Here is a 23,808-nt window from a genome sequence, read left to right on the forward strand (position 1 = left end):
AACAAGATAGTTGGAAATAGGGAACTAAAATTCAGAATTGATAAATTTGGGACTCTTTTGCCTAGAACTGACAACTAAAGTCAAGGGAGTAGGTAAACTAATCAAGGGAGAAGATATGGAGTGAAAATGACTCAGAATGGAGCTAAGGAGGACAGTTAGAAGGAAAATGGAAGAGGGCTTTGGAAAGAGCTTTACAATAATACAATAATACATTAATAGGAAGAGAAACCAGTGAAGTAGAAAGAGAAGAAATAGATCAGTGAAAGGAAAACTGGGCAGCTAGGTGGTACAGTGGATAGAGTATAGGTCCTGGAGTCAGGAAAACATCTTCCCAAGTTCAACTCTAATGGCAGACACTTAACTAGCTGTATGACCCTAGACAAATCATTTAATCCTGCTCCATCAGCAAAATGAGCTGGAGAAGGAAATGGCAAACCATTCCAGTATCTTTGCCACAAAAACCCCAAATGGGGTCATAAAGAGTCATACATGATTAAAACAGCTGAACAACAAAAGATAAACTATGAAGACTGTATCTAGAATGACAAAATGGTCAATCGTTTTAAACCCTGATGAAGCCTGAATATGGGCCAAGGAAGTTAGCCATGAAAAAGTTACTGATATCTTCAAAGCAATTTGAGAAAGCATATTCAGTTGCGTTCTAGTGACAGAATCCAGGCTGCTGAGGAACTTGATGAGTGGGTAGTAGTGGGGAGCTAGCATCTGTACCCCCACCAGATGATAAGCTTCTAAACAATTCTATCTAGAAGTTTAGCAGTGAAGGAAAAGAGAGATACAGGAGTAGGGCTTGATTAAATAGCAGTCTTGGGAAGTTTGGGAGGTAGTGGGGGCTGTTTTTTTATTTTAGGATTGTGGAGATCTAAATATGTCTGTAGAGTGAAAGGCAGGAATCAGCAAAACAGGAGAGGATACCTCTCACTGGGAAGTGACATGACATGGTCAGAGCCATACTTTAGGAACATCACTCGGGCAGTTGTGTATGGAATAAATTGCAGGAGAGAGGAGATTGGAAATAGGAAGAGCAATTGAAGAGCCTCTTCCAGTGGTTTAGGGAAGAGGTGCTGAAGGTCTGAGCTAAGGTAGCCTTCTGGAGCACAGTCCCAGGGCAGAGTGACCACCTATAGGCCTGGGCCTGTCCCCGCTTGTGTGAAGGCCCCCATATAAGCACATCTGGAAGGCATACCAACAAGCTAGCCCCCTCCCAGACACATACATGAACCAACCCATACATTCCATAGCACAAACCAGAAATGCTTGTAATTGAAGGGAAGAACTGTCTTTGGATTCTCTGTATCCCGCTACTTAGTACATGGCCTAGCACAAATAGATGCTTAATAAATGTTTGAGGGATGGAGAGAAAGAGAGAAAGAGAAAGGGAATAAAGGGAGGGCAGACTAAAAAGATGAGTAATTGGAAGGAGCTCTCAATCAAAATAAGGAAGTTTGGAAGATGGGATGATTTGAGAAGAAAAATAATGAGTTTTATTTTGGATATGTTGAGTCTGATGTATCTAGGTAGATATGTCCAGTAAGCAGGGTGGTGATGAGAGTAGAATTCATTCATTCAAATATATTTATTAAGCTTCTACTATGTTCCAAGCAAAGAATAAAACAGTACCAAGTCAACAGGAGCTTATATTCTAATGGGGAGAGAGAGAAACTAGGGTTGGATAGATAGTAAATCTGGGAAACATTAGAGATAACTGAATCTATTAGATCAGAAAGCGACACAGACAGAAAGGGAAAGATAGGAGAAAGAAGAGGGACCAGGTCAGAGCTTTGGGGTAGCTCTACAGTCAGTAGATAGGATGTGCATTATCATTCAACAATGTAGAATGGGAAGTACCCAGACCCTCCTCCTAAGCCCCTTACCTCAAACTCTTTGCCTTCTCCTGCTCTCTTCTGGTCTCCAAGGAAGCCAAGGCAGGAGACAGCTTAGTTAACCATGTCAGATGCTGAGGAAGTGCCAAAAGAATAATGACACACCTTCCCAATGTTCTCTGCCCCATGTTAAGAAAAAGTTGGGTTTAACTGCACTTTACTGACATTAAACATAAGAGTCCCATAATCAGAATGTCAGAGCTGAAAGTGACCTCAGACCATAGAATACAAACCGTGAGAGCTAGCTAGACTTACCCCCTTATTTTAGAAATGGGGACACTGGGCCTAGACTGGTAAAGTAACTTGTTCAAACACATGAAATGAGTCACTTCCAGATCCAGGATTTTAATGTAGGTTTCCGGACTCCCAGGCTAACCTGTCACAGCATGGAGAAGAGGGGACTGACCAGAAATGTTAATTTCAACAGTTGTTAGTACTCAAAGGCTACATAAGGCTGAGTTTGAAACTAGTCACCTTTTCCCATAAGTTTTTTTTTTTTTTCCCGGTAAACAAAAATGGACTTTAAGGGGGAGGAAGAGAGAGGTAAGAGATTAGAATCACTTAATAAACAAGCATTTGTTAAGTGCTTAATCTGTACAGAGCCCTCCTGGCTGTATATGTATGTTTGTGTGGGGGAGGACTATGAGTAAGAAAGGATGCCAGCTGTGGTGGAAGGAACACTGAACTGAATCCAGAGATTTGGATTCTTGTTTCAGTTCTGACAATTTTGCTGTGACAAGTCACTTTCTCCTTTGTGCCTCAATTTTCTCTTTTGTAAGATAAAAGAGGCTTGAACTAGACTTTTTATTTTTTTATTTATTTTTATTTTTAAAGCTTTTTGGTTTCAAAATATATGCAGTTTTTAACATTCACCCTTGCAAAACCTTGTGTTCCAATTTTGCCCCCTTCTCTTCTCCCCACTCTTTCTCCTAGACAGCAAATAATTCAATATATGTTAAACATGTGCAATTCTTCTATACATATATCCACAATTTTCATGCTGCACAAGAAAAATCAGATGAAAAAGGGAAAAGGGAAAGAAAACAATATGCAATCAAACAACAACAAAATAAATTGAAAATATTATATTGCAATCTACATTGGCTCTCATCGGCCTGAATCACCTCATGACTTAAAAGAGCCCCGTCCCTCAGAATTGATCATCTCATAATCTTGTTGTTGCCATGTACAACCGTTCTCTTAGATCTGCTCATTTCCCTCAGCACCAGTTCCTGTAAGTCTCTCCAGGTTTCTCTGAAATCATTTTGCTTATCGTTTCTTACAGATCAATAATATTCCATAACATCATCCCCCAACTGACAGGCATGCGCTCTCTTGCCACGACAGGAAGCTTTGCTACATTTTTTGACATTTCCTTTTTTTATGATCTAGAAGTTTTGGGGAAGGATGTCCACTTGCCTCTAGGCTGTCAGCATCCTCGGTTCAATATGAATGGCAAAAAAAAAAAAAAAAACGCTGGAATTTCCCGTGCTTTAGAAAAACTTTCCTTCACTCCGAATTCAGTGGGAGGGAAGGCAAGTTCCGGGTTTTATCACGCATATGTACATAAGGAACGAAGAGATTAAGATAAATTTCTCGGGGATGCACGCGAGTTTGGCCAAATAGCTCCGGGGCCACCAAAGCAAGCTCCTCCCACCCCAAACCGGGAATCCTAGGACTACATGGTCTCCAAGTCCCTTCCAGCTGCTACATCCTGGGGGTTACAGCCCAGACTCCTCATTTCCTGTTCCCCACCCTTCCACTTTCACTCCCCAAGCTTTTCCCCACAGCCAAACTTCCTCTTGTCTGTATGTCTACAGCAATTGAACTATCGCGACATGCCCCCGACAGCAAACTGCCAAGACCAATCCATCAAAGTGTAAAATACAGAACCGGATGCTTTGGGTTCTACTTCGACTTTGGGACGAGCGAGGAGAGGGCAGGGAGTGGTCCCCGGAACAAACATTCCTCCAGGGCCCGGATCAGCCCCGGGAGATGACCGGCGGAGGCCCGGAACGCTCAATCAGCGAGCTATAGGGAGTGGGGGTAGTGGAAGGGTGAGGAGCGGGGGGTGTGGTTGGTAAAAGAATGAACACCCAGTACTTCCGGCGAGACCGGAAGAGGAGGCGAGGGAGGCGGCTACGGGCCCAGGCTCACGGGGATGGCCGGGCGGACGACGCTGCTGGCCCTGCTGGCCGGTGCCGCAGCGCTAGCGGACGCTTCCCAGGGTGACCGGGAGCCCGTCTACCGGGACTGCGTTCTCCGCTGCGATGAGTGGAACTGCTCCGGGGCCGGGCTGCAGCACTTCCGCTCCCACCAGCCAATCTACATGAGTCTGGCAGGTAAGCCCCGCCCCACGTGGAGGCCCCGCCCAGCAGGCAGACCACGCCCATACCCCCTCACCCACTCGGCGGCCCCCTCCCTTTCCCCTTCTCTCCAGCCTCTGTGCCTCGGTTTCCCCACTGATAGGGTTGGGGAGCAGCTCAATGGTGACCGCACAGGTCCTTGGATCCTCTGTCCTCCTCCGTGCCTGGCACAACCTGGGAGTAAAAATTAGGGGCTTTGTGTTTAGAGTCAGAAAGACCCGAGTTCAAATGTGGCCTCTGACGCTTCCCGGGTTGTGTGACCTCACCTCTGTCAACCTCAGTGTCCTCATCTGTAAAATGGGAATGAATAATTAGAGCATTTACTTCCCGGGTTGTTGTGAGGATCAGATGACATAATACTTGTAAAACTGGTATGTAACAGGCACCTTATAAATGTTAGCCTATGTCCTCATTATTATTAGATTCTATTCGATTCCATTTAATTCTATTGCATAAAAATTAAGATTCCCGTGTGCAGATGAGGCACAGTTATCCCTGCTTACCTGGAGCTCAATCCCTCAGAGAGATAATACTGCACAAACAGGCAGAAACTCCCCTCCCCCCGCTTTTGTCAGGAGACCTAGGTCGGAGTCTAGTTCTGATCCTAATTAGCTAGCTGGCCTTAGCCAGGAAACCTCCCTCCTCTAGTCCTTTTTCTTTCTTTTCTATTTCATTTTTATTCTGAATTTAACGGACATTTCCACATAACCACAAGCATTTCTTATGGACCGGACTCCAGAATAGGCCAGTGTGACAACAAAAAATCCAAATTATAATGCTTTAAAAATGGCTTTTAATTTTTACTACTATAGTTTTCACATGAGTGAATTTCACATTTCTCATCATTTTGTTTTCATTTTTGAATGCGTTCTCATAGTTTGGAAATCATCCATTATAAAAATAAGTAAATAAATAAGAAAGGGAAGGGGAAAAGATAAGTCCGGAACAATCCCTAATTCCGTAAACATTTATGTACAAGATAGCCCTGTCCTCAGGAAGCTTATATGCTAATGGAGCGATAACATGTACATGAAGAGATGCCGATAAATGCAGACCGAATGGAAGATAACCTTTGGTGGAAAAGACTTGTACATAAATAGATATGGATAGATATGGCCTAGAGAGTAGAAGATAACTGATGGAGGGAAAGATGTTAGCCCCTGTGGGGAGTAGGAAGGTCGCTTATTGAAGATGGTTTTCTCGTCTCTAAAATAGGGTTGAATCTGTTATTTGTCAGGACAGGTCCTGTGGAAACATCTCTAGTATCTGCTTCCTTACCAGCCTGGTACACACCCTTATCATCTCCTACGGATTGCCTAGTCTACGATAGCATTATTGGCCTCCCTGCCTCGGAAACATCTCTACTATCTGCTTGGAACACACCCTTATCACTTCCAGATTAGATTATTGATGGTCAATTCTGCAATAGCTCTGTTGGCCTTCCTGCCTGCCCTCCCCCTTCCTATCTGTCTTCTACTCAACTATCAAGGTGATTTTCCCAATATGGAGGTCTAACCGTGTGACCTTCCCTATTTAACAAACTCCAGTGACTCTTTAGTACCACCAGAATCAAATGTAAAAATCCTTTGTTTGGCTTTTAAACCCATTATAACTTGGCTCCTTCCCACTCTTCAGTCATCTTATACCTTAATTCCCCTCCATGTAGTCTACTGTGCAATGACATTGGCCTTCTTGCTGTTTTTGGAACAAAAGACTATCTCCTGACCCTTTGCCTTTTTACTGGCTGACTCCTTTGTTCCTCCTCATCTCCACCTTCTGGCATCTCGAGCTTCCTTCAGATCTCAGTTAAAATCCCACCTTTTGGAAGAAGCCTTTCCCAATTCCCTGTTAACGCTGGTACCTTTCTTCCAAGAGAACCTCCAATTTATCCTGTGTTTTGCTTATTTGCACATAATTGTTTACATGTTGCCTTTCCAATAGACCTGGAGAGCCAGCCTGTTTTTGCTTTTATAACCTCTCAGCACTTACCACAATCCCTGGAACCCAGTTGTTCCTTACTAAATGCTTGTTAACTTTGCACTGGGATTCTGAGCAGCAAGGCAGCAGGCCTGCTCGTGGATGCATGCAGGCAAGGTAGGTCACACAGTGGAGAGAGTCAGAAAGACCTGAATCCAGGTGCGACTCAGATCCCTGCTAGCTGTGTGACTCTGGGCAAGTCTCTGCACCCAGTTTGCCCCAGTTTCCTCATCTGCAGAAAGATTTGGAAAAGGCAGTGGCCAACTTCTACAGTATCTTTTTGTTATTATTTTATTATTATAACTTTTTATTTACAAAACCTATGCATGGGCCATTTTTCAACATTGACCCTTGTAAAACCTGTTCCAATTTATTCCCTCCTTCCCCCCAAACCTCCCCTAGATGGCAGGTAGTCCAATATAAGTTAAATATGTCTCTACAGTATGTTTGCCAGGAAAACCTCACATAGGGTCACAAAAAGTTGGACATATGAACAGTATACATGTACATGTATACGTGTGTGTACACACATGCACGCACATCAAGAAAACCATTTTAAAAAAACTGGAGCTGAAGAAAGAGTTCTTAAGGAAGTACCAGAAGAACCTGGAAGACACAAAATTTCAGGAGAGCTCTGGTTTTATGATCCTAGCACCCCTTGAGACTGTTCAAAATCTCAGAATCACCAGTGACCTCCTCGTGGCTATTAGCTGCCTCTGTTCCATCCTCATTCTCCTTGACATTTTGCTATATAGGGGCACTGTTACCTCTTCCTTTTGGTTCCTCTCAATTGTTTTGTCATCAGTGACACTGCTTAGATAATTCTCCTCTTCTCTGATTATTTTTTGCCTCTTTTGCTGATTCATTTGCCCTCTAAATGTCTTCTAGGGTCCTGCTCTCAAATCTCTTCTTTCAGTAGAATTTCTCCTGTGGTGATCTCATCCATTCCCATGGTTTCAATTATCACCTCTTGCAGATGACTCCAAAATGTAGATCTTCAGCTCTCATCTCTCCCCTGAGCCACAATCTTGAATTTCCATCTGTCTGCTGGATTTCTCCACCTGGATATCACACCCACACCTCCAGCTTCAATGTGTCCCAAACTAAATTCATCTTCCCCCCAAAAGCTGAAGCATAGTGCAGTGGAAAGAGAGCACAGGGTTTGACATAAAGTGAAATCAGAAGCATTCTATTCGGGCTCTGGCTCTCCTGTTAAGGACATTATGACCACTTTGGGCTTCAGTTCCTTACCTGTATAATGAGAGTATTGGAATAGAAGCCTCCAAGGTCCTTTCCAGCTCTAATTTGAGATCATTTGATTCTACTTCTGCCTTCCCTATTTCTACTGATGGCACAGTCCTTCTCTGAGCCACTTGGCTCAAAACCTAGAGGCATTTTTGACTCTTTCCTTTCCATCATACTCCACCACCAACTCATTGCTTAGTGGAGAGCTTTCTGGGAGAGAGGGAGTGAGGGCTGTATAAGTTACTAATTCTACCTCCAGCATATTGCTTGCATCCATGGCCTCTTCTCAATTCTCCTTGCTATTTCCTTTCCTCGGTCAGTAAACGTTTGTTAAGTATCTACAAAAGACAAAGGAACACAAAAGACAGCTCTAACCTTGGAGCTCATGGTGTAATGAATACACAAACCAGTATGTACAAACAAGCCATGTACAGATAAATAGAAAGTGATCATCAGAGAGAGGGCACTGAAAGTAAGAGGGCTTCAGAGAGGCTTCCTGCAGGAGGTGGAATTAGTTGTGACTTGAAAGAAACTAGGGAAATCAGGAGGCAGAGATGAGGAGGGAGAGCACCCGAGGCACAAAGCAGCCAGAGACGATGCCTGGAGCTTCTGAGAGATGGAGCAAGAAGAGGAGAAGGGGGGGACGACTGAGAGAGGTCTGCAGCACCAGGTTAGGAAGGACTTTGAGGGCCAAATGGGGTTTTGTATTTGATACTGGAGTTTATTGAGGATCAGACCTGTACTTTAGGAAAATCACTTCAATTGCAGGCTGTTAAAGTAACCCAGACTTGAGGTGTTGAGGGGCTGTTTCAGAGTGGTGGCAGGATTAGTGGAGAGACATAAAGATACTCTGGGAAGGTAAACTAGACGGGCTTGGCTATGGACTAGATTGGATTGGTTCAGGTCTTTATTACCTTTTAACCTGGACTCTACCTCTCTCCTTTCCTATAAAATCTTAACGCAATTATCAAATTAATTCTCTTAAGGTAAAGCTCTGACTACATCATTCCCCTTCCCCAGGGTCTTTGGTGGCTTTCCATTACCCATCACCTAAAATACAGACTTGCTATGTGAACATTTAAAGCCCTCCGAAGCAGGTGCATCCTGCCTTTTCAGTTTTATTTCACTTTCACTTTACACTCCTTCAGATATCCTGCATTTTAGCCACCTGGTGACTAGTCTGGCCTTATATAGTCTTCTAGGAGCAGGCTGTATTCCATACTCTGCCTTCCACTTCCTTCAAGGCCATCTCAGGTACCACCTCCTCCATGAAGCCTTCCTTCGTGGCTCCAGTTTTCTGTTAGCATTTTCCTAAGTCTTTCCACATCCTAACCCTCTTCTAATTCATATAATAGGCATTTGTGTACATACACACAATTGCCCTAGTTAGATTGTCAACAGATTACCAAAGGCACTGTGCTGTGTTTTATCTTTGTCATCTTAATGCTGCTGCTTGCCTTGCACATAGTTGTCATTTTGAAAATGTTAAATTTAGTTGGATTAAGTGAAGTAGTGGTTGGGGCTGGGGTGGAGCTAAGGAATTTGGGTCTGGTCCTTTGATCCAGATGCGTGAATCTTGAAGTTGAGAGGGCCTTGGGGCCAACTAATCAACCTCATCTTACAGCTGGGGAAACTAAGAGTGAGTGAACTTCCTTCCCCAAGGTCATGCAGCCAGTTAGAAACAGCCAAGCCTAAAGCTGTATCCCCTAGTTCCTCACACAGAGCTCTTTCTATCACTGTTAGCTCTCTTTACCCCCAAATGGCCCACATACTCACATAGAGAGCTCTGTGATACTTACTGCCTGCAATGTGTGGGAGCCAGGAGTTTTGAGCCATTTTGGGAGATGGGGAGATGACCTAGTTTTTCTCCATTCACATTATAGAACTCTTCCCTGTGGAGGTTGAGACAAAGAGGGGAGGAAAAGAGGGAAGTTCTGCATCAAGGACTGGGCTGGGTAGGGAGGTCCCCAGCTCAGATGAGTTTCATCTCCTTTAGAGCATCAGAAGGTCTCTAGATTTGCCCAATTACTTCTCACCCTGCTTTCAGTAGCCTTCTCATAAGTATCTTCTCATCCTTCATTCTTGGAATAAAGGCCAGACTTTTAAGTTCCATTTCACTTCTCACTGATCTGCAAGTCAAATTTGTCTGAGTTTCCTCCAGATTTTTTAAAATAGAAAGTAGGGTTGGGGTTACTGAGAAACTCTTTGTCTTTTTCAGGCTGGACCTGCAGGGATGACTGTAAGTATGAATGCATGTGGGTCACCGTGGGTCTCTACCTTCGGGAAGGTTACAGAGTTCCCCAGTTTCATGGAAAGGTGAGTTGGAAAAAGGGATGGTAATGGGTGTGTTTGGGAGGAGCCATATGATGAGCCAGGCGGAGCATGGGGGGCTTAGGAGTGTGCTGTGGAACAGCATGGTCTCCTGCAGTGCCGTTAAAAGGGCCCCAGGCTGAGTGTTTCTTTTAGACCTTGTTCTTATTTCTAATGTCCAGTAGGAACTCTGGGTCCTGACCCAGACCAGGGGAGATCAGATCTATGAGCTGGTCAGTAAGGCCCATTAGTATCAGAGGAAAGAGAAATTGTCAAATTTTTTAAACAATAAGAAAAAGACTTCATAAGTAAATATGACTTTTTTGACCTGCCTTTATGTTTTAAATTGTTTCTCTATCAGTGGAGGTGGGTTATCATTATGACTGATGATAATGAATGTATATATTAATGATAATTTGATAAATACTAAATAGCTTCCCAAATGATTTCACAGATATAACCTTTCATTTGAGCCTCAGTAAAATCATGTGAGGTAGACAGGCGGGTGTTGTTCTGCGAGGCCCATTTTACCGATATTACTATTACAATTATAATATCAATTTACAGTATTGATACATAAGGAGATGGAGACACAGTAAGGTGACTACTATAAGTCAGCGGACTGGCCCACACTCCCATGGCTAGTAACTGGAAGAGCTCAGACGGGAACCCAGGCCTCCCGGCTCTCAGCCCCTGTTCTTTTGACCTCCGGGATTGCGTGGGTCCGCAGCCCCAGACAAGATCTTGTACAGCTCACTGACAGAACAGGGAATGAAGCAATGGGTTTGGTCAGAGGTTTTATCCTCCCAAGCCATCACCCAGGTGGGAAGAAACATCCCAAATGCACCCTGCTTATGAACGCAGATTAGCTGACTAGAACTCCCAGCCTGTTTGTGGGTGTAAAGCAACATTGCAGGTTTCTCATCCTGGTTTCCACTGCCGGGGGAACCTGTGAGCATTCAGGCCTGAGGCCGTGTAGGAGAGACTGAGACGCCACCTAGAGCTGTGGAGGTTTTGGGGCACCCAGCTGATGCATGACTCTGAGCTGCTTCTTCCTTTTCAGTGGCCCTTCTCTCGGTTCCTTTTCTTCCAAGAACCAGCCTCAGCTGTGGCCTCCTTCCTCAATGGTTTAGCCAACCTGGTCATGCTCAGCCGGTATCGGACCTCTGTCCCAGCTTCCTCCCCTATGTACCACACCTGTGTGGCCTTTGCCTGGGTAGGTAACTGGGCACTAGTCCAGCCTGGGCCTTGATTCCTTAAAGAGGAACAGAGAACTCCTGGCAGGCCGTAGCGGCAGCATAGGGGGGCGGGGGGAGGCTTGGAGACATCAGGGAAAGCTTTCGCACGCTGGAGTTCCAGACACCCCAAAGAATGCTCAAGAAAGGCACCTCAGCTCCTGCCCTATAGGAGCCCTTTTTTTCTAAATGGGAGGAAATACCAACAAATGCAAATATGCAAAAAACAAGCCAAAGTTCCACTTGATTGAATAGCATTGAAACACTTTTTTGTAGGTACAAACAACTGCAAATGAATTTGTGAGCACCTAGAGGACTGAGACCCAGTAAAAGAGTGCCCAGGAAGGTAGGGTTAATTAGGAGAAGCTTGCAAGGCCAGCGGTTTGGAAAGAGGGGAAGGAGATGGATGGCTTTTAAAGCCCTCCCTGCACAGTTTGTCTCCAGGCTTATTGTTCCCAATTCCTCCGAGCGCTGCTGCATCCTAGTCTCCTTGTCCATCTCTTGCCTCTTGTCTTTGCCCTGAGCGTCTTGCATGCCTGGAACACGTTCCTTTTTCACTCTAGACTTACTGGACTCAAGTTGAGTCCCCCTGGAAGCCTCCCCTGATCTCCATACTTAGTCCACTCTCCTCAAGTTTTACTCTGTGTTTCTCTGCCCAAATGTCTTATTGTTCCAGCAGGATGTTAGCTCCTTGGCAGCAAGGGCTTGGTTGCCCCTGGTTTGAGGCACAATGCAGAGCACCTGGGAGGGCCTTAGTAATTGCTTGTTGAATTTTGTTTGGTGTCAGGAAAGCATGACATAGAGGACTAAGAGCTGGTCTCAGGGCTGGAACAACCTCTGGCGTATCCTAGTTGTCTGGTCCTGGACAAAGGACTTCACTTATCTACCTAGTACTTAAAATCTGGGGCTGTAAGTCAGAGAGAAGATACTGGCCTGGATTCATTAAGGGAGTTCTCTATATTGTATTAATGAAATCATAGCTCCAGTCTTGGTGGGTATTGGGAAGGGTACAAAATTTAGATTCAACAGGCTTCTTGCCTTCATGCTATCGACATATAAGAGGGATAAAACACATTCCAAAATACTGTAATACAAAATAAAATAGAGGGGAAGAGAACTGGCGTTCTAGAATTAGTAGTTCAGAAGGACAAGGAATCCTCTGTCTCATTCTCTGGAAGATTTTGTGTTCCTTTTTTCAAGATTCTAGGTTGCCCAACATCATTTTAGTCCCTAATCTCTCGGGACTAGGAGGGAATATTTGTCCTCCTGAGAACTACAAACCCCAGAAAGCCAGTAGTTCTCATGTGCTTATTACATGTGTAGATAAAAGAGTAAAAACAAAATGGTCTATAGGATCCAGGGTTGGGGAAGGTTATGAAACCATAGACTTACAAAGACCTATAGTGATTCAGCCAGCAGGGGGAAGAAGGTATTTAAAGCTCAGAGGATCCTGAGAGGAGAGGTGAGAAAGTATAGCTAAGTGAGGATGCCTCAGAGTCTAATCAGGCTCTAAGTGTCCAATCCTGGTGTTTCCTAAATTCTCCAGTCCCCCATAAACAACTTCTTCCTAGCTGTCTCCAGATGTCAACATGCCCCAAACATTATCTTTCTTTTCTTCCTCCCCACCTCCCCCTTTCTAGGTCACTGCTGTTCTTGGAAGCACTCAGGATCACAACCTGTGACCCATCTTTGACTCTCCTCTCTCTCTTACCCTCCTCCCCACAGGCAGTCAGCTGCCAAATCTTGTCCTTTCTGCATAGCAGCTTATATCTTTTTCCTTCTCTCCATTTATATGATCGCTTCCCTGTTTTGGCTTCTCACTACCTAGACTATTAGTGCACCTTCTTCCTAATTGATTTCCTCTCTCTGTGTCTCACTTCTCCAATCTGTCCTCCACACAGCTGCCCAAGTGATATTCCAGAAGCACAGGTCTGGCTATGTCACTCCTCTGCTCAAAAAGCTCTAGTGACCACCTGTTTTCTCTAAGATAAAATATAAACATCTATTTGACATTTAAATTCCTACATTGTCTTACTCTAGCTGACCTTTTCAGATTTATTATAAATTACTCCCTTTAATGTATTCATTATTTTAGCTAGACTGGCTATTTAAATCTTATATACTACTTTCTATCTCTTATTACCATGGCTTTACCCAAGCTGTATCCTAGCCTAGGATTCTCATTCATTCTCTCTCTCTCCCTTCTCTCTCTCTTTCTCCCTTCTCTGTCTGTCTCTCTCTCCCTTCTCTGTTTCTCTCTCTCTCTTCTTTCTCTCTCTCTCTCTCTCTCTCTCTCTCTCTCTCTCTCTCCCTTCTCTCTCTCTCCTCTCTCTCTCTCTCTCTCTCTCTCTTTTTCCTTCTCTGTCTCTGTCTCTCTCTCCTTCTCTGTCTCTGTCTCTCTCTCCCTTCTCTGTCTCTCTCTCTCCCTTCTCTCTCTCTCTCTCTCTCTCCCCCTTCTCTCTCTCTCCCTTCTCTCTCTCCCTTCTCTCTCTCTTTCTCCCTTCTCTCTCTCTCTCTCTCTCTCCTCTCTCTCTCTCTCTCTCTCCCTTCTCTCTCTCTCCTCTCTCTCTCTCTCCCCCTTGCCTCTTTCTTCTCTCCCTTCTCTTTTCATAATCCTTGGCTTCCTTCAAACTCAGTACCAATGCCACTTCCTCCTGCATGAGGTCTTTCCTGATCCTTCCAGTTGCTTATATCTTCCTATCCCCCCAGATTGTTTTCTATTTATCTGATGTATATTTTGCATTTACTCTTTAGAAAGAGAAAGATGTTAGGTCTGTGTTAAGATGGCAGTAGTGAAGAGGGGAGAGTGCAGATATAAGAGTTATTATTGAGAAAGAACTGATGGGGCTTTGTGATTGGCATGAAAGGAGCAAAGGAAACCTTGAGGTTTCAAACATGGGGCCTGTTATAGGTAGTTGATGATATGGACCTAGAGCCTGAAAAAGTGGTCCTGGCCTGGAGAGATGATTGTGGGAGCCAGTAAGACTGCTAAGGGAGAGGGTTTAGAAAGAAGGCGGGCCAAGGCAGAAACTGGGAGAAGCCCTCCCTTAAGTCTTCTAAGGAGGAAGAGAAGCTGCTGGAGAGAGGGCGATCGATTTAATATTTGGCTGAAATATCTCAGAAACGAGAGTGTGAGGAGGAACTGCAGAACCAGAGTGAGAAACAGTGTCAGATGCTTTCAGGAGATCAGGAAGAACAGGGGCTTTAAAGATGCTGGGATTTGGGGGGGGGGGGCGGAGAACTATCCTTGGGAAGTTGTGTGGACAAAAGCCAGGCTGCAAGGGGTTGAGCAAAGTGTGGGTGGTGCCTTGGAAATAGTAGGTACTCAGAAGATGCTTGTTGAATTGAACAAGTGGAATCAACATTTTTTTAAGTTTGTTGATGAAGAGGAGGAGAGATAGGGTGGTAACTGAAACTGGGAGAAGAGAACAGGAAAGACTTGGAGAGCTCTGACCATGTTTGCAGTAAAATAGAACGTGAAATGGGATGAGAATAAGAATCACATTTACATAACACATGACATTTTTTGCAGTTGTATCCTGATTTGATCCTTTTGGCAACTCTCTAAGTAGATGTCACTTTAGCCTCATTTAACAGATAAGGAAACTGAGGATCGGAGATATTAAGTGGCACAGCTTAGGTGTCTGAGGCAGGGTTCTAATCCTGGTCAGCACTCTAACCGCCGTGCTGAGAGAGAGCAAAGACCACAGTTCCTTTGATCGTGTCCCTTCTGCACCCCTTCCTTGTTCTCCTGGCTCTGGGACAGAGCCGAGAGGTCCTCCAGGCTCACTGTCCAGCGGGGTCCCTGGGGTCGGAAAGATCCTAATCCCACCAGGGCAAAGGGCCGATAGCAACTGAAAAATCCAAATCAAGCTTAGGATGATGACCAGAAAAGCCTCATCTCCCAGGACAGCTTGTAACCAGGACATAAGGAGATCGGGGTACACTGTGATGTCATAGCTTCTCCTTTGGATCGATGGCCCGGGGGGAAGCGGGCGGACAGGGAGACAGCCTTGCAGAGGGGCCCCTCAGTGACGCCGCCGTCTCCCCAGCTGCCTCGTTCTGCTTCTGCCTGGGCTCTGTCTTACTTCTCACACCTTCACTTGTCACATGAGAACAAAGCATTCCTGCTTGCCTTCTCTCGGCTCCGTTCTCTGAATTTTCCAGATGAATCATAGGACAGGAAAAGACTTCTGGGGTCCTTGTCTGCAGGGCGACAGTGACTAAGTGTTCCACTTGGTTACCTGGAAACTGGTGAGGCTTTTCCCTGACTTCAATGTCTTGGGACGTCCCCCTGGCCGGGACTCAGGTTTGTTCTTTTCTTTCCTAGAAAGGGCACTCTCCCTTCTAAGCAGACGAGGCCTTCCAAGAGAACGGACCCTGAATTCTTGGTGTGACCCTGGCCCTCCAGGGCTGGTGAGAAGGAAAAGGGCCTCTGTTCAGTGGGGCCCCGGCCTTCACAGGGGCTCTTCTGAATTCGCTCCACGCTTTGTGCAGATTTCTAAGGACCCAGAGAGAGCTGTCAGTCATGTGGGTTTCAGAATTCACCTTCCACTTTTGTCTCGGTCGCTACATCTTTAGTTTGTTTCTAGCAGACGGAGTTTTGTTCAGTGTAGGATGTCATCTGAGCGCATTTATTTGTAGCCTGGAAGAACTAGGAGGTTACCGACTTAGGCGGGGGCCTGGAGAGTTTAGTGCAGGAGAATCCAGTCCTGTTCTAGAACTCTGAACTACTGGACCTTGGTCTCTTTGCCCACCAGGGCTGAGGAACATCCTGTCTCGAAGAGACAGAACTACTGTGTTGTTGTCGCCTCCGTCCTTCGGCAGGGAGCTGAGCGGCCGCCGGCCGTTCCGGGCTCAGATGGAGCCGTGCTTTAGTCTGGTGGGACTAGGAAGTCCTGTCCCCAGGGACTAAGGCCAGGCGTGGCGGGCGTCCCAGCCTGTCCTGGAGCCGGAGGCCAAGAAAGGGGCCCCGAGGCGGGCTCCTGCCCTCCCCTTCCCTGCCTTCCCTTCCAGCAGCCACACAGTCCTCCCCTTTATTTGGCCTGGAGAAAAGTTAAGGTGAAGACCTAGGGGCCCGCTCTGAGTGGGGCTGAGGATTCGGCTGGAAGGGCGCGGGCCAGACCTGGGCAAGGACTTCCCTGCTGTCCCTGGGTGTGCCCTCTCCCCGCCTCCGCCAGAGCCTCTTGGAGGCAGGCATTCCGGGGGGCAGCAGCCCTCATAGTTAACATTCTGACTCTCCAGCTTCTAAGGCTCAGAGCTATTTAAAGAACTGCTTGTCTCAGAGGGAGTGTTGGTGACAGTCCTGAGCACTAGGTCTTAACACCAGGGTTTCACGATTCTGGATGGCACCGAGCACGATTTTCACCCTGCAGTGTCTCCCATTATTCTAGTTTCTTTTCCTTAATGGTTTTATTTTGCAGATGACTAAGACGGGCTGCCCACCCCTGTCCTCCCCCCGTTTCTCTGTGGCCCATGCCCCTCGTGGTGCTGGCCCTGAGGTCCCTGCTCCGGGGTGTTTATGCAGAGCTATTGGCGCCTGCTGGGCCCCTGTTATGTGATCTCCTCCAGCAGTGCCGGCTTACTGGCAGGCCCAGCCCAGCCCCCACTCCCGTCTCCCCTTCCCCACCAGGTTAGGACTGGGGGACTGGGGGACTCTCTCACTTGGCTTCTCTGCAGCCCCTTGCTGCCCTGAAGGGGAAACCAGCCAGCGCAGGTGAGCCCCTTCTTGATGGCTCTTCAAGCAGAGTGAAATCCAGTCCTCCCAGACTGGGGAAGGGGTGGAGGGGTGAGTGTTTGGTCCCACCCCTTTGCCTGCCCAAATGCCAGGCTCCGGGTGGACTCTTGGTCACCCAGACAGGAGCTAGAGTTACAGCCCTGGAGAATTTTTAGAACTGAAGTGATCTTAGAGAGCGTCTCGTCAAGGCCCTTCATTTTACAGCATAAGTGGAACCATCCAGAGGTAGCCTAAGAAGTCTAAGGTCATAAAAAGTCTGGGGCAGAGGCAGGATCAGAACCCAGCTCTTTAGAGGCTGAGGCCACTGATGGGGAACAGGAGCGTCTCCTGCACTGTGACCCCCAAGGCAGGGACAGGGGAATGTCCTGCTGGGGACCCTGACATGGAGGGCCCAATCCTGCTCCTTGGCATCCAGGACACATTAGTGATGGGGATCTAGTCCTGCACTGCACTTCTGATGCCCCCGGAAACAGGAGGAGAACAGATAGGAGGAGCTAAGTTCATCCCAGAAGCTCCCAATTCACTTTGAGATTATTGAATGCAATTTAGCCCTTACTCTGCACCTAGGGTTGGGATTAATGATAGGAACCCAGAGATAAAATTGAGCAGATATGGAAAAGGAGGGGAGTCCTGGTTCAATGCCTGCCTTTAACTGGGCAGTCATTTTACCCCTGAGGGCTTCAGTTTTCTCATCTGTAAAATAGGGCTTAGACTAGAAGTCTGGAAAATCTGAATTGAGGAAATAGGCTCAGAGAGTTTAAGTGATGTGCTCAGAGCCAATGTACTTTTTTTTTTAATATTAGTTTTATTTTCAAAATATATGCAAAGAAACAGGAGAACTGTTCGGTTCTGCAAATATGTATTGTATCTAGGATATACTGCAACATATTTAACATATATAGGACTGCTTGCCATCTTGCAGGGGGAGTGGAGGGAGGGAGGAGAAAAAAACGAAACATAAGCGAGTGCAAGGGATAATGTTGTAAAAAATTACCCTGGCATGGATTCTGTCAATACAAAGTCATTATTAAATAAAATAAAATTTAAAAATATATATATGCAAAGATAGTTTCAACATTGACCCTTGCAAAACCTTGTGTTCCAAATTTTTCTCTTTTCTCCCTATTCCCTCCCCTAGACAGCAAGTAATCCAATATATGTTAAACATGTGCAATTCTTCTATATATATTTCCACAATTATCACGCTGCATGAGAAAAATCAACTCAAAAAAGAAAAAACTGAGAAAGAAAACAAAAAGCAATCAAAAAACAATAAAAACGGTGAAAATATTTTGTGATCCATATTTAGTCCCCACAATGCTCTCTCTGGGTACAGATGGCTCTCTTCATCACAAGTTAGAATTGGCCTGAATCACCTCATTATTGAAGAGAGCCACATCCATTAGAGTTGATCTTCATATAATCTTGTTGTTGCCATGTACAATGTTCTTTTGGTTCTGGTCATTTCACTTTGCATCAGCTCATATAAGTCTCTCCAGTCCTCTCTGTATTCATCCTGCTGGTCATTTCTTACCAAACAATAATATTCCATAACATTCATATACCACAATTTACCCAGCCATTCTCCAATTGATGAGCATCCATTCATTTTCCAGCCTCTAGCCACTACAAACAGGGCTGCCACAAACATTTTGGCACATACAGGTCCTTTTCCCTTCTTTAGTATCTCTTTGGGGTATAAGTCCAGTAGTAGCACTGCTGGATCAAAGGTATGCACAGTTTGATAACTTTTTAAGCATAGATCCAAATTAGAGCCAGTGTATTTGAATCCTAGACTAGCTTTTTGGTCTTGTTTTTTTCATCGGTCCCAGTAAGACAGGAGATGGGGCCAGTAGTTAAAAATCAAGTCAACCCTTCCACCAAGTGAAGAGGTGTCCTGTCAGTAGGAACTGGGAAAAGGAATGGGGTTTCTTAACCCTGTGTTCTCTCAGAATCTTTCCCTTCCTCCACTCCTCCCCACCGGGAACATTTCACTCTGGGCATCCGAAGGCCAAACCAGAGAAGACAGGCTTCTTCTTCATTCCCAACTACTACTTAACTCAGCCCATTTCACGCCTCCCCCTTCCTGTAGTGGTTAACAAGGCAGCTGGGTGACTGCCAGCCCAATCCCTGCCGGCTGGCTCCCTTCTTGGCTCTCAAGCATCCTTGGCACCAGGTCCCGTGTTCTCCTTCCAAATTACACCTCGTCTGCTTTGGGAAACCTGCCCTACCTGACTTGCAGTGTCCCTGCTCTTCCTTCCCAGCTCCTGTCACCTGCCATCCAACCACTCCACCCTACCCCCTTCCCCTCCATCCTTAGAAGCACAGCTTGGGAGACTCTCTCTCCCCTCTCCCCACCCCTTTGATCAACTCCTCAGTCACTTACCTAGTTCCAGACAGGGTGCCATCAAACCCTCACCCATAGAACTTTGTCCCCTTTTCCTGACCATCTCCAGAAGAGAGGCTGGGGAGGAGGGGAAATGTGTGTCCTGGTGGCCCAGGGGGATGGTAGGGGCCTAACCTGTGGTGAGGGAGAACTAATAGTCATTGAAGAGCTGAGCTAAAGGCAACTTTGGGGACCCTCTAGTCCATCTCTTCTGGAAAAAGGAGACCCAAGAGGCAGGTGACCTAGCTGCCCAGAGTTACCCAGCACAGTGGCTGAGGCCAGAATTGACATCCCTTGAGTCCACAAGCATTGAAGTGCCTGCTGTGGGCCTGGCACATGGAGCCCTGAGACCTGACCTCAGTAACTCAGCCCACAGGGGCCGTCCTGGCTGCTTTTGGGGAGGCCTTCCCACTCCTACTCCCACTCCCTCAGCGTGTCTCTGGGTTTCCCACTCCGGGACCTCCCAGACTCCCCAGTCCGGCTCTGTGTTCTCTTGTCTGCCCTCCATCCCTTCTGCCGTCCCATATGTGCAGTGACTCCATCACCCCCCTCTCTGTGTCCCTTCCTCTCCTCTCACCCTACCCCCACTCAGACTCTAGCTGCTTGTTATCACTTTTCTTTCCAGCCTGATTTTTGTCCCCCACCCAACCCAAGGCCCTACTTTTCACTGTTGTCTCCTTATAAAGTAATTCTGTACTGTTAATGCTAAAATAATTAGGGCCTCATTTGCATGATGTTTAGCATCTAGTTCCATGTAATTAATTTTCTATCCAAAGGCACAGAAACCATCCTCTCTCCCTCCCCCCGGCAGCCCTCGGCTTCCTTTTGTGGGTGCCCCTTCACTCCTCCAGGCCGGGCTCTGGTCTATCAGGTTGGGCTGGCCTAACCTGGTCCGGCTCGTCAGTATCTTTTGTGGTGGGATCAGCTTGATCTTAAAGCGGACACACCCCAAGCTGGCTGCCCCCCTCCAAAAGCACCGAAGCAAGCTCCACCCCAGATCGGAGGCTGAGGTCACCGGCTCCCCCTAACCTGCTGTCTCTGGGTGGAGGGAGCTGCCAGGGAGGAGGTGTGGCCCCTGGGGGCTGTTGTCGTAGAGATTGGGTAATTTGGCAGTCCTGAAGAAACAGGTTCCCAGGCCTGCGCAGGACCCTGCCAGAGCTGCTGCTGGGGGGAAAGAGGATGGGAAAGAACCACAATTTGGGGCTGGGGATTTCTCTAGTAGGTCCAAGAACTGGTTCGGAGGCTTCCTAAGCCATTTGGAAAACAGCTCACTTTCCCCAGGCCAGGAAATGAGAAGCTAAATGTTTGGAATGGAGGGTTGTGTGCAGATCCAGACTGACTACAGCAATGTAAATGAAAGGAACAACCCCCCCCCCAAACCTGAAACTGAAAGCTGAGCGAAGGAGATAAGAAGGGACAGAGATGGGAGGCGATGGGTGTGGAACATTGCGCACCTGCAGGCTTGGTGATGTGTCAGTTCTGTGGAACTGTCTCCTCTCCTTCCCCCCACCCCCTTTTTGGGGATATGGTTTTTGTAGGGATAGCTCACTGGGGAGAGGAAGGGGGAGGACTGAAATGAAAAGTGATTTAAAACAAAGGATATCAAAAACAGAGTTTAAAATGTGAGGATGTGGAACTAAAAGCCAGAATAGGGGGCGAAGTGTGGAGGTGGGGAGGCCCCCGAGACAGAGACTTCTGGCATCCCTCCCTGAGCAGTGGGAGGCCCCGGAGACTCTTCTGTCAGCAGGACCCCTCCCTATGCCCCTGACTCGTGCACTCGCCCCAATCCCCAGGTCTCGCTCAACGCCTGGTTCTGGTCCACAGTCTTTCACACCAGGGACACGAGCCTCACCGAGGTGAGTACCCTTCTGGTGCCAAGGGAGGGGCAGGGGCTGGGCATCCTACCCAAGCCTACGCGCCCACGCCGCCATGGGTTCCCCTCTCTGGGGTAGGGGGGCATCCACTCACTGGCTAACTGAGAGAAACAGCTACTTTCTTCCAAGTCTTGCCTGCCTGCCCCCCCCCACACACCCCCACCCCCAGCAAGGGAAGCGAGTATAAACCCTTACTGGTCTCGGCACATCCCTCAGAAAATGGACTACTTCTGCGCCTCCACGGTGATCCTGCACTCCATCTACCTGTGCTGCGTGAGGTGAGTGCCCCTCTCCCGCAGGGGCCCCACAGGGACAAGCCGGGCCCCCTCCCCGTCTGACATCTGGGTTGGCGCGGGGGAAGGACAGCACACTAGGGCTCACGAGGCCGGTATCAGGGGAAGGGGCGGGCCCCCGCTCGGCTCTCTTCTGCGGCACCGGGGGTTGCCAGTGGCCCCCGGGAGAAGGGCCAGCCGGATCTGAGTGGCTTTGTGGTGGCGGTGGGGGTGTCGCAGGACTCTGGGGCTGCAGCGCCCGGCTGTGGCCAGCGCCTTCGGGGGGCTCCTGCTGCTGCTGCTGGCTGCCCACGTCTCCTACCTGAGCCTCGTCCACTTCGACTACGGCTACAACATGGTGGCCAACGTTGCCATGGGTGAGGCGGGGCTGAGGGTGAGGCGGGCCGGGGGGCCGGGGCTGGCGGAAGGAAGGAAGCCCTAGAGAGAGACAAGGCCGCGGCCCGAATCCTGCAACCCTGGTGGGGCTTTGGAGGCAGAGATCCGCAGGGGAGCGGGGGCTGGAGAGCAGCCGGGGGGAGACAGGGATAATGGCCGTGAGATGGGGAAGGAGGGAAGCCAGCGAAGGGAGGGTTGGCCAGAGAGGGAGGGGAGCTGGGGCCCGAGAAAAGGAGGGCTCGGGGCCCTGGGAGCAGAGTCGAGGAGGCTGAAAGCGCCCAGGCGCCCTCACCGCGCTCCTCCCTCCCCAAGGCCTGGTGAACCTGGTGTGGTGGCTGGGCTGGTGCCTTTGGAACCGGCCTCAGCTGCCTCACGTGTGGAAGTGCGCTGTGGTGATGGTTCTGCTGCAGGGGCTGGCTTTCCTGGAGCTGCTGGACTTCCCTCCCATTTTCTGGGTCTTGGATGCCCACGCCATCTGGCACATCAGCACCATCCCCATTCACTTCCTCTTCTTCAGGTTGGTAGCCACCAATCTCCCCGACTCAGGCCCCATCCCCGGCCCCGCGGCGCCCCTTAGCCCCCTCCCTCTTCGTGTCCCGCGTGCACCAAGCGCCTCCACCTCCCAGAGCAGACCCCGACCCCCCTGGCCCCCCAGCTCCTCCCCCGCACTTTTTAGGGGGTTTCACCGTTTCCTCCTGGGCAGAGGAGGGACTTGTCTCCCCTTTTCGACCCCGGCAGCAGTGGGGTGAGGCTAGGCCCAGAGCACTGCCCTCCTTTTTCTGTTCCTGCAGTTTCCTCATGGATGACAGTCTCTACCTTCTCAAGGACACCCCCATCCCACTGAAGGTGGATTGAAGAGGCTGGGGGCGGCGCCGCTTTGCCCCGGCCTCAGCCCTGGCTCCTGGGAGCTCCAGCCCACAGAGTGGCCGGTTTTTCTTTTTAATCCTTAAACTTGGACTCTGGCGGAGAAGTGATTCCGGGACTCTGCCCCTTTCTCCACGCCATTGCCCTCTCACTGCCTTCCAAGTGCTGTTGGACTCGTGCTAACTCCCGCTCCCATTCTGCAGACATCGAGGGATGGTGGGGGAGCCTGATGAGTGTTTGGAACACCCCCGGGACCTAAGGCTGCCTTCCCTCACCCTGAGTGTGCCCCCGGCCCGAGGGCTCCCCCCTCCCTGGGAGGCCAGGAGGGGGCTTCCTCCCGCGGCACCACTAGGTGGCGATGGATGCTGCTGTCTGACATCCCAGGTGGGGGCTCCGGGCCCCCCCTCCCCGAGAGGTGCACAGAGGCCCCATGGAGCCAGCCTAGAAGAAGCAGGCCCTCGCTTTGTGCGCACCCTCGGGAGGAGCCACCACCTTCCCCTCGCAGGGCCCCAAGCCCTCTCCATCCCCCGGCCAGGCAAAGAGCCAGAGAAGCCCGGCCACTGTTTGGCTCCGAGTCAGACTGGCTCATTCTCTTGCTTCTCAGGGAAAAACGGGCTGTGCGTGTGTGCCCGAGTGTAGCTGTGAGTGTGGGCACGTTCGTGGGGATCTGGGCCTCGGCCAGCCTCCCGCTCGGCAAAGGAGGCCCGCTGTACGTGAAGGAAGGACCCCGAGGGTGGACCTCCTCTCCACGGCCCTCCTCGATGCTCACCTCCGCTCCCCCCTCAATCCCTTATTTTGGGCAGGCCTGACCCTAGTCCCACCAGGGAGCCAGACTTGAGCTAAGAAAATAGCTCTCCTCAAGGGCCTTCCTGTCCCCTACCTTGGGCGCCCCCCACTCCACAGCCTCCCTGCTCGAGCCAGTGCGAGAGACCAGCATCTCTCTGACCCACGGGTCACTTAAGCTTCCTGAGGCCCCATTTCTTCATCTGTAAAATGGGAGGAACAGTCCCTCTATTACTGCCTCACAAGACTGTTGTGAGGCTTCAAGGAGATCATGTATGTAAAGTGCTTTGCAGATCTGAATTTGTTCTGTGTGTTGTTTTTGTATTGTAGGAAAGGGCATCAAGGAGGGGGGTGGAAAACATGATTGTTCAGGGAGAGGAGAATCCTTGCCCTCCCTAAGGCTCAGCCCGAGGGGCTGTGCCAGCGCAACTGGGCGGGAGTGAAGCTGCCCCCTGCCAGTTG

General features: G+C 48.6%; 1 protein-coding gene across 4 annotated transcripts; it reads left to right on the forward strand.

Annotated features, from left to right (window-relative positions):
- The first annotated feature begins 2,742 nt into the window (after positions 1–2,742).
- PGAP3 (post-GPI attachment to proteins phospholipase 3) lies at positions 2,743–23,646 on the forward strand. 4 transcript variants are annotated; one of them, XM_051994605.1, is made up of 8 exons: positions 3,809–4,243; positions 9,708–9,805; positions 10,863–11,015; positions 20,951–21,013; positions 21,248–21,309; positions 21,544–21,680; positions 22,012–22,216; positions 22,491–23,646. In XM_051994605.1, the coding sequence occupies exons 1-8, from the start codon at positions 4,063–4,065 to the stop codon at positions 22,552–22,554; spliced, it is 963 nt and encodes a 320-aa protein (XP_051850565.1). In that variant the 5' UTR covers positions 3,809–4,062; the 3' UTR covers positions 22,555–23,646. The 4 variants fall into 4 exon arrangements, with proteins under 4 accessions (XP_051850568.1, XP_051850567.1, XP_051850565.1 ...); XM_051994606.1 differs by lacking the exon at positions 3,809–4,243 and adding an exon at positions 5,505–5,756; XM_051994607.1 differs by lacking the exon at positions 10,863–11,015 and having other exon boundaries at positions 2,763–4,243.
- Positions 23,647–23,808: the final 162 nt, after the last annotated feature.

Source organism: Antechinus flavipes, chromosome 4, assembly GCF_016432865.1.
Source record: "Antechinus flavipes isolate AdamAnt ecotype Samford, QLD, Australia chromosome 4, AdamAnt_v2, whole genome shotgun sequence".
Taxonomy (NCBI): Eukaryota; Metazoa; Chordata; class Mammalia; order Dasyuromorphia; family Dasyuridae; genus Antechinus; species Antechinus flavipes.

Excerpts from the sequence above, each read along its gene's own strand:
- PGAP3 (XM_051994605.1), top strand. The coding sequence starts at position 4,063 with ATGGCCGGGCGGACGACGCTGCTGGCCCTGCTGGCCGGTGCCGCAGCG. Across the intron at positions 21,310-21,543 it reads ATCTACCTGTGCTGCGTGAG|GACTCTGGGGCTGCAGCGCC; the intron begins GTGAGTGCCCCT and ends GGGGTGTCGCAG. Across the intron at positions 21,681-22,011 it reads GGTGGCCAACGTTGCCATGG|GCCTGGTGAACCTGGTGTGG; the intron begins GTGAGGCGGGGC and ends TCCCTCCCCAAG.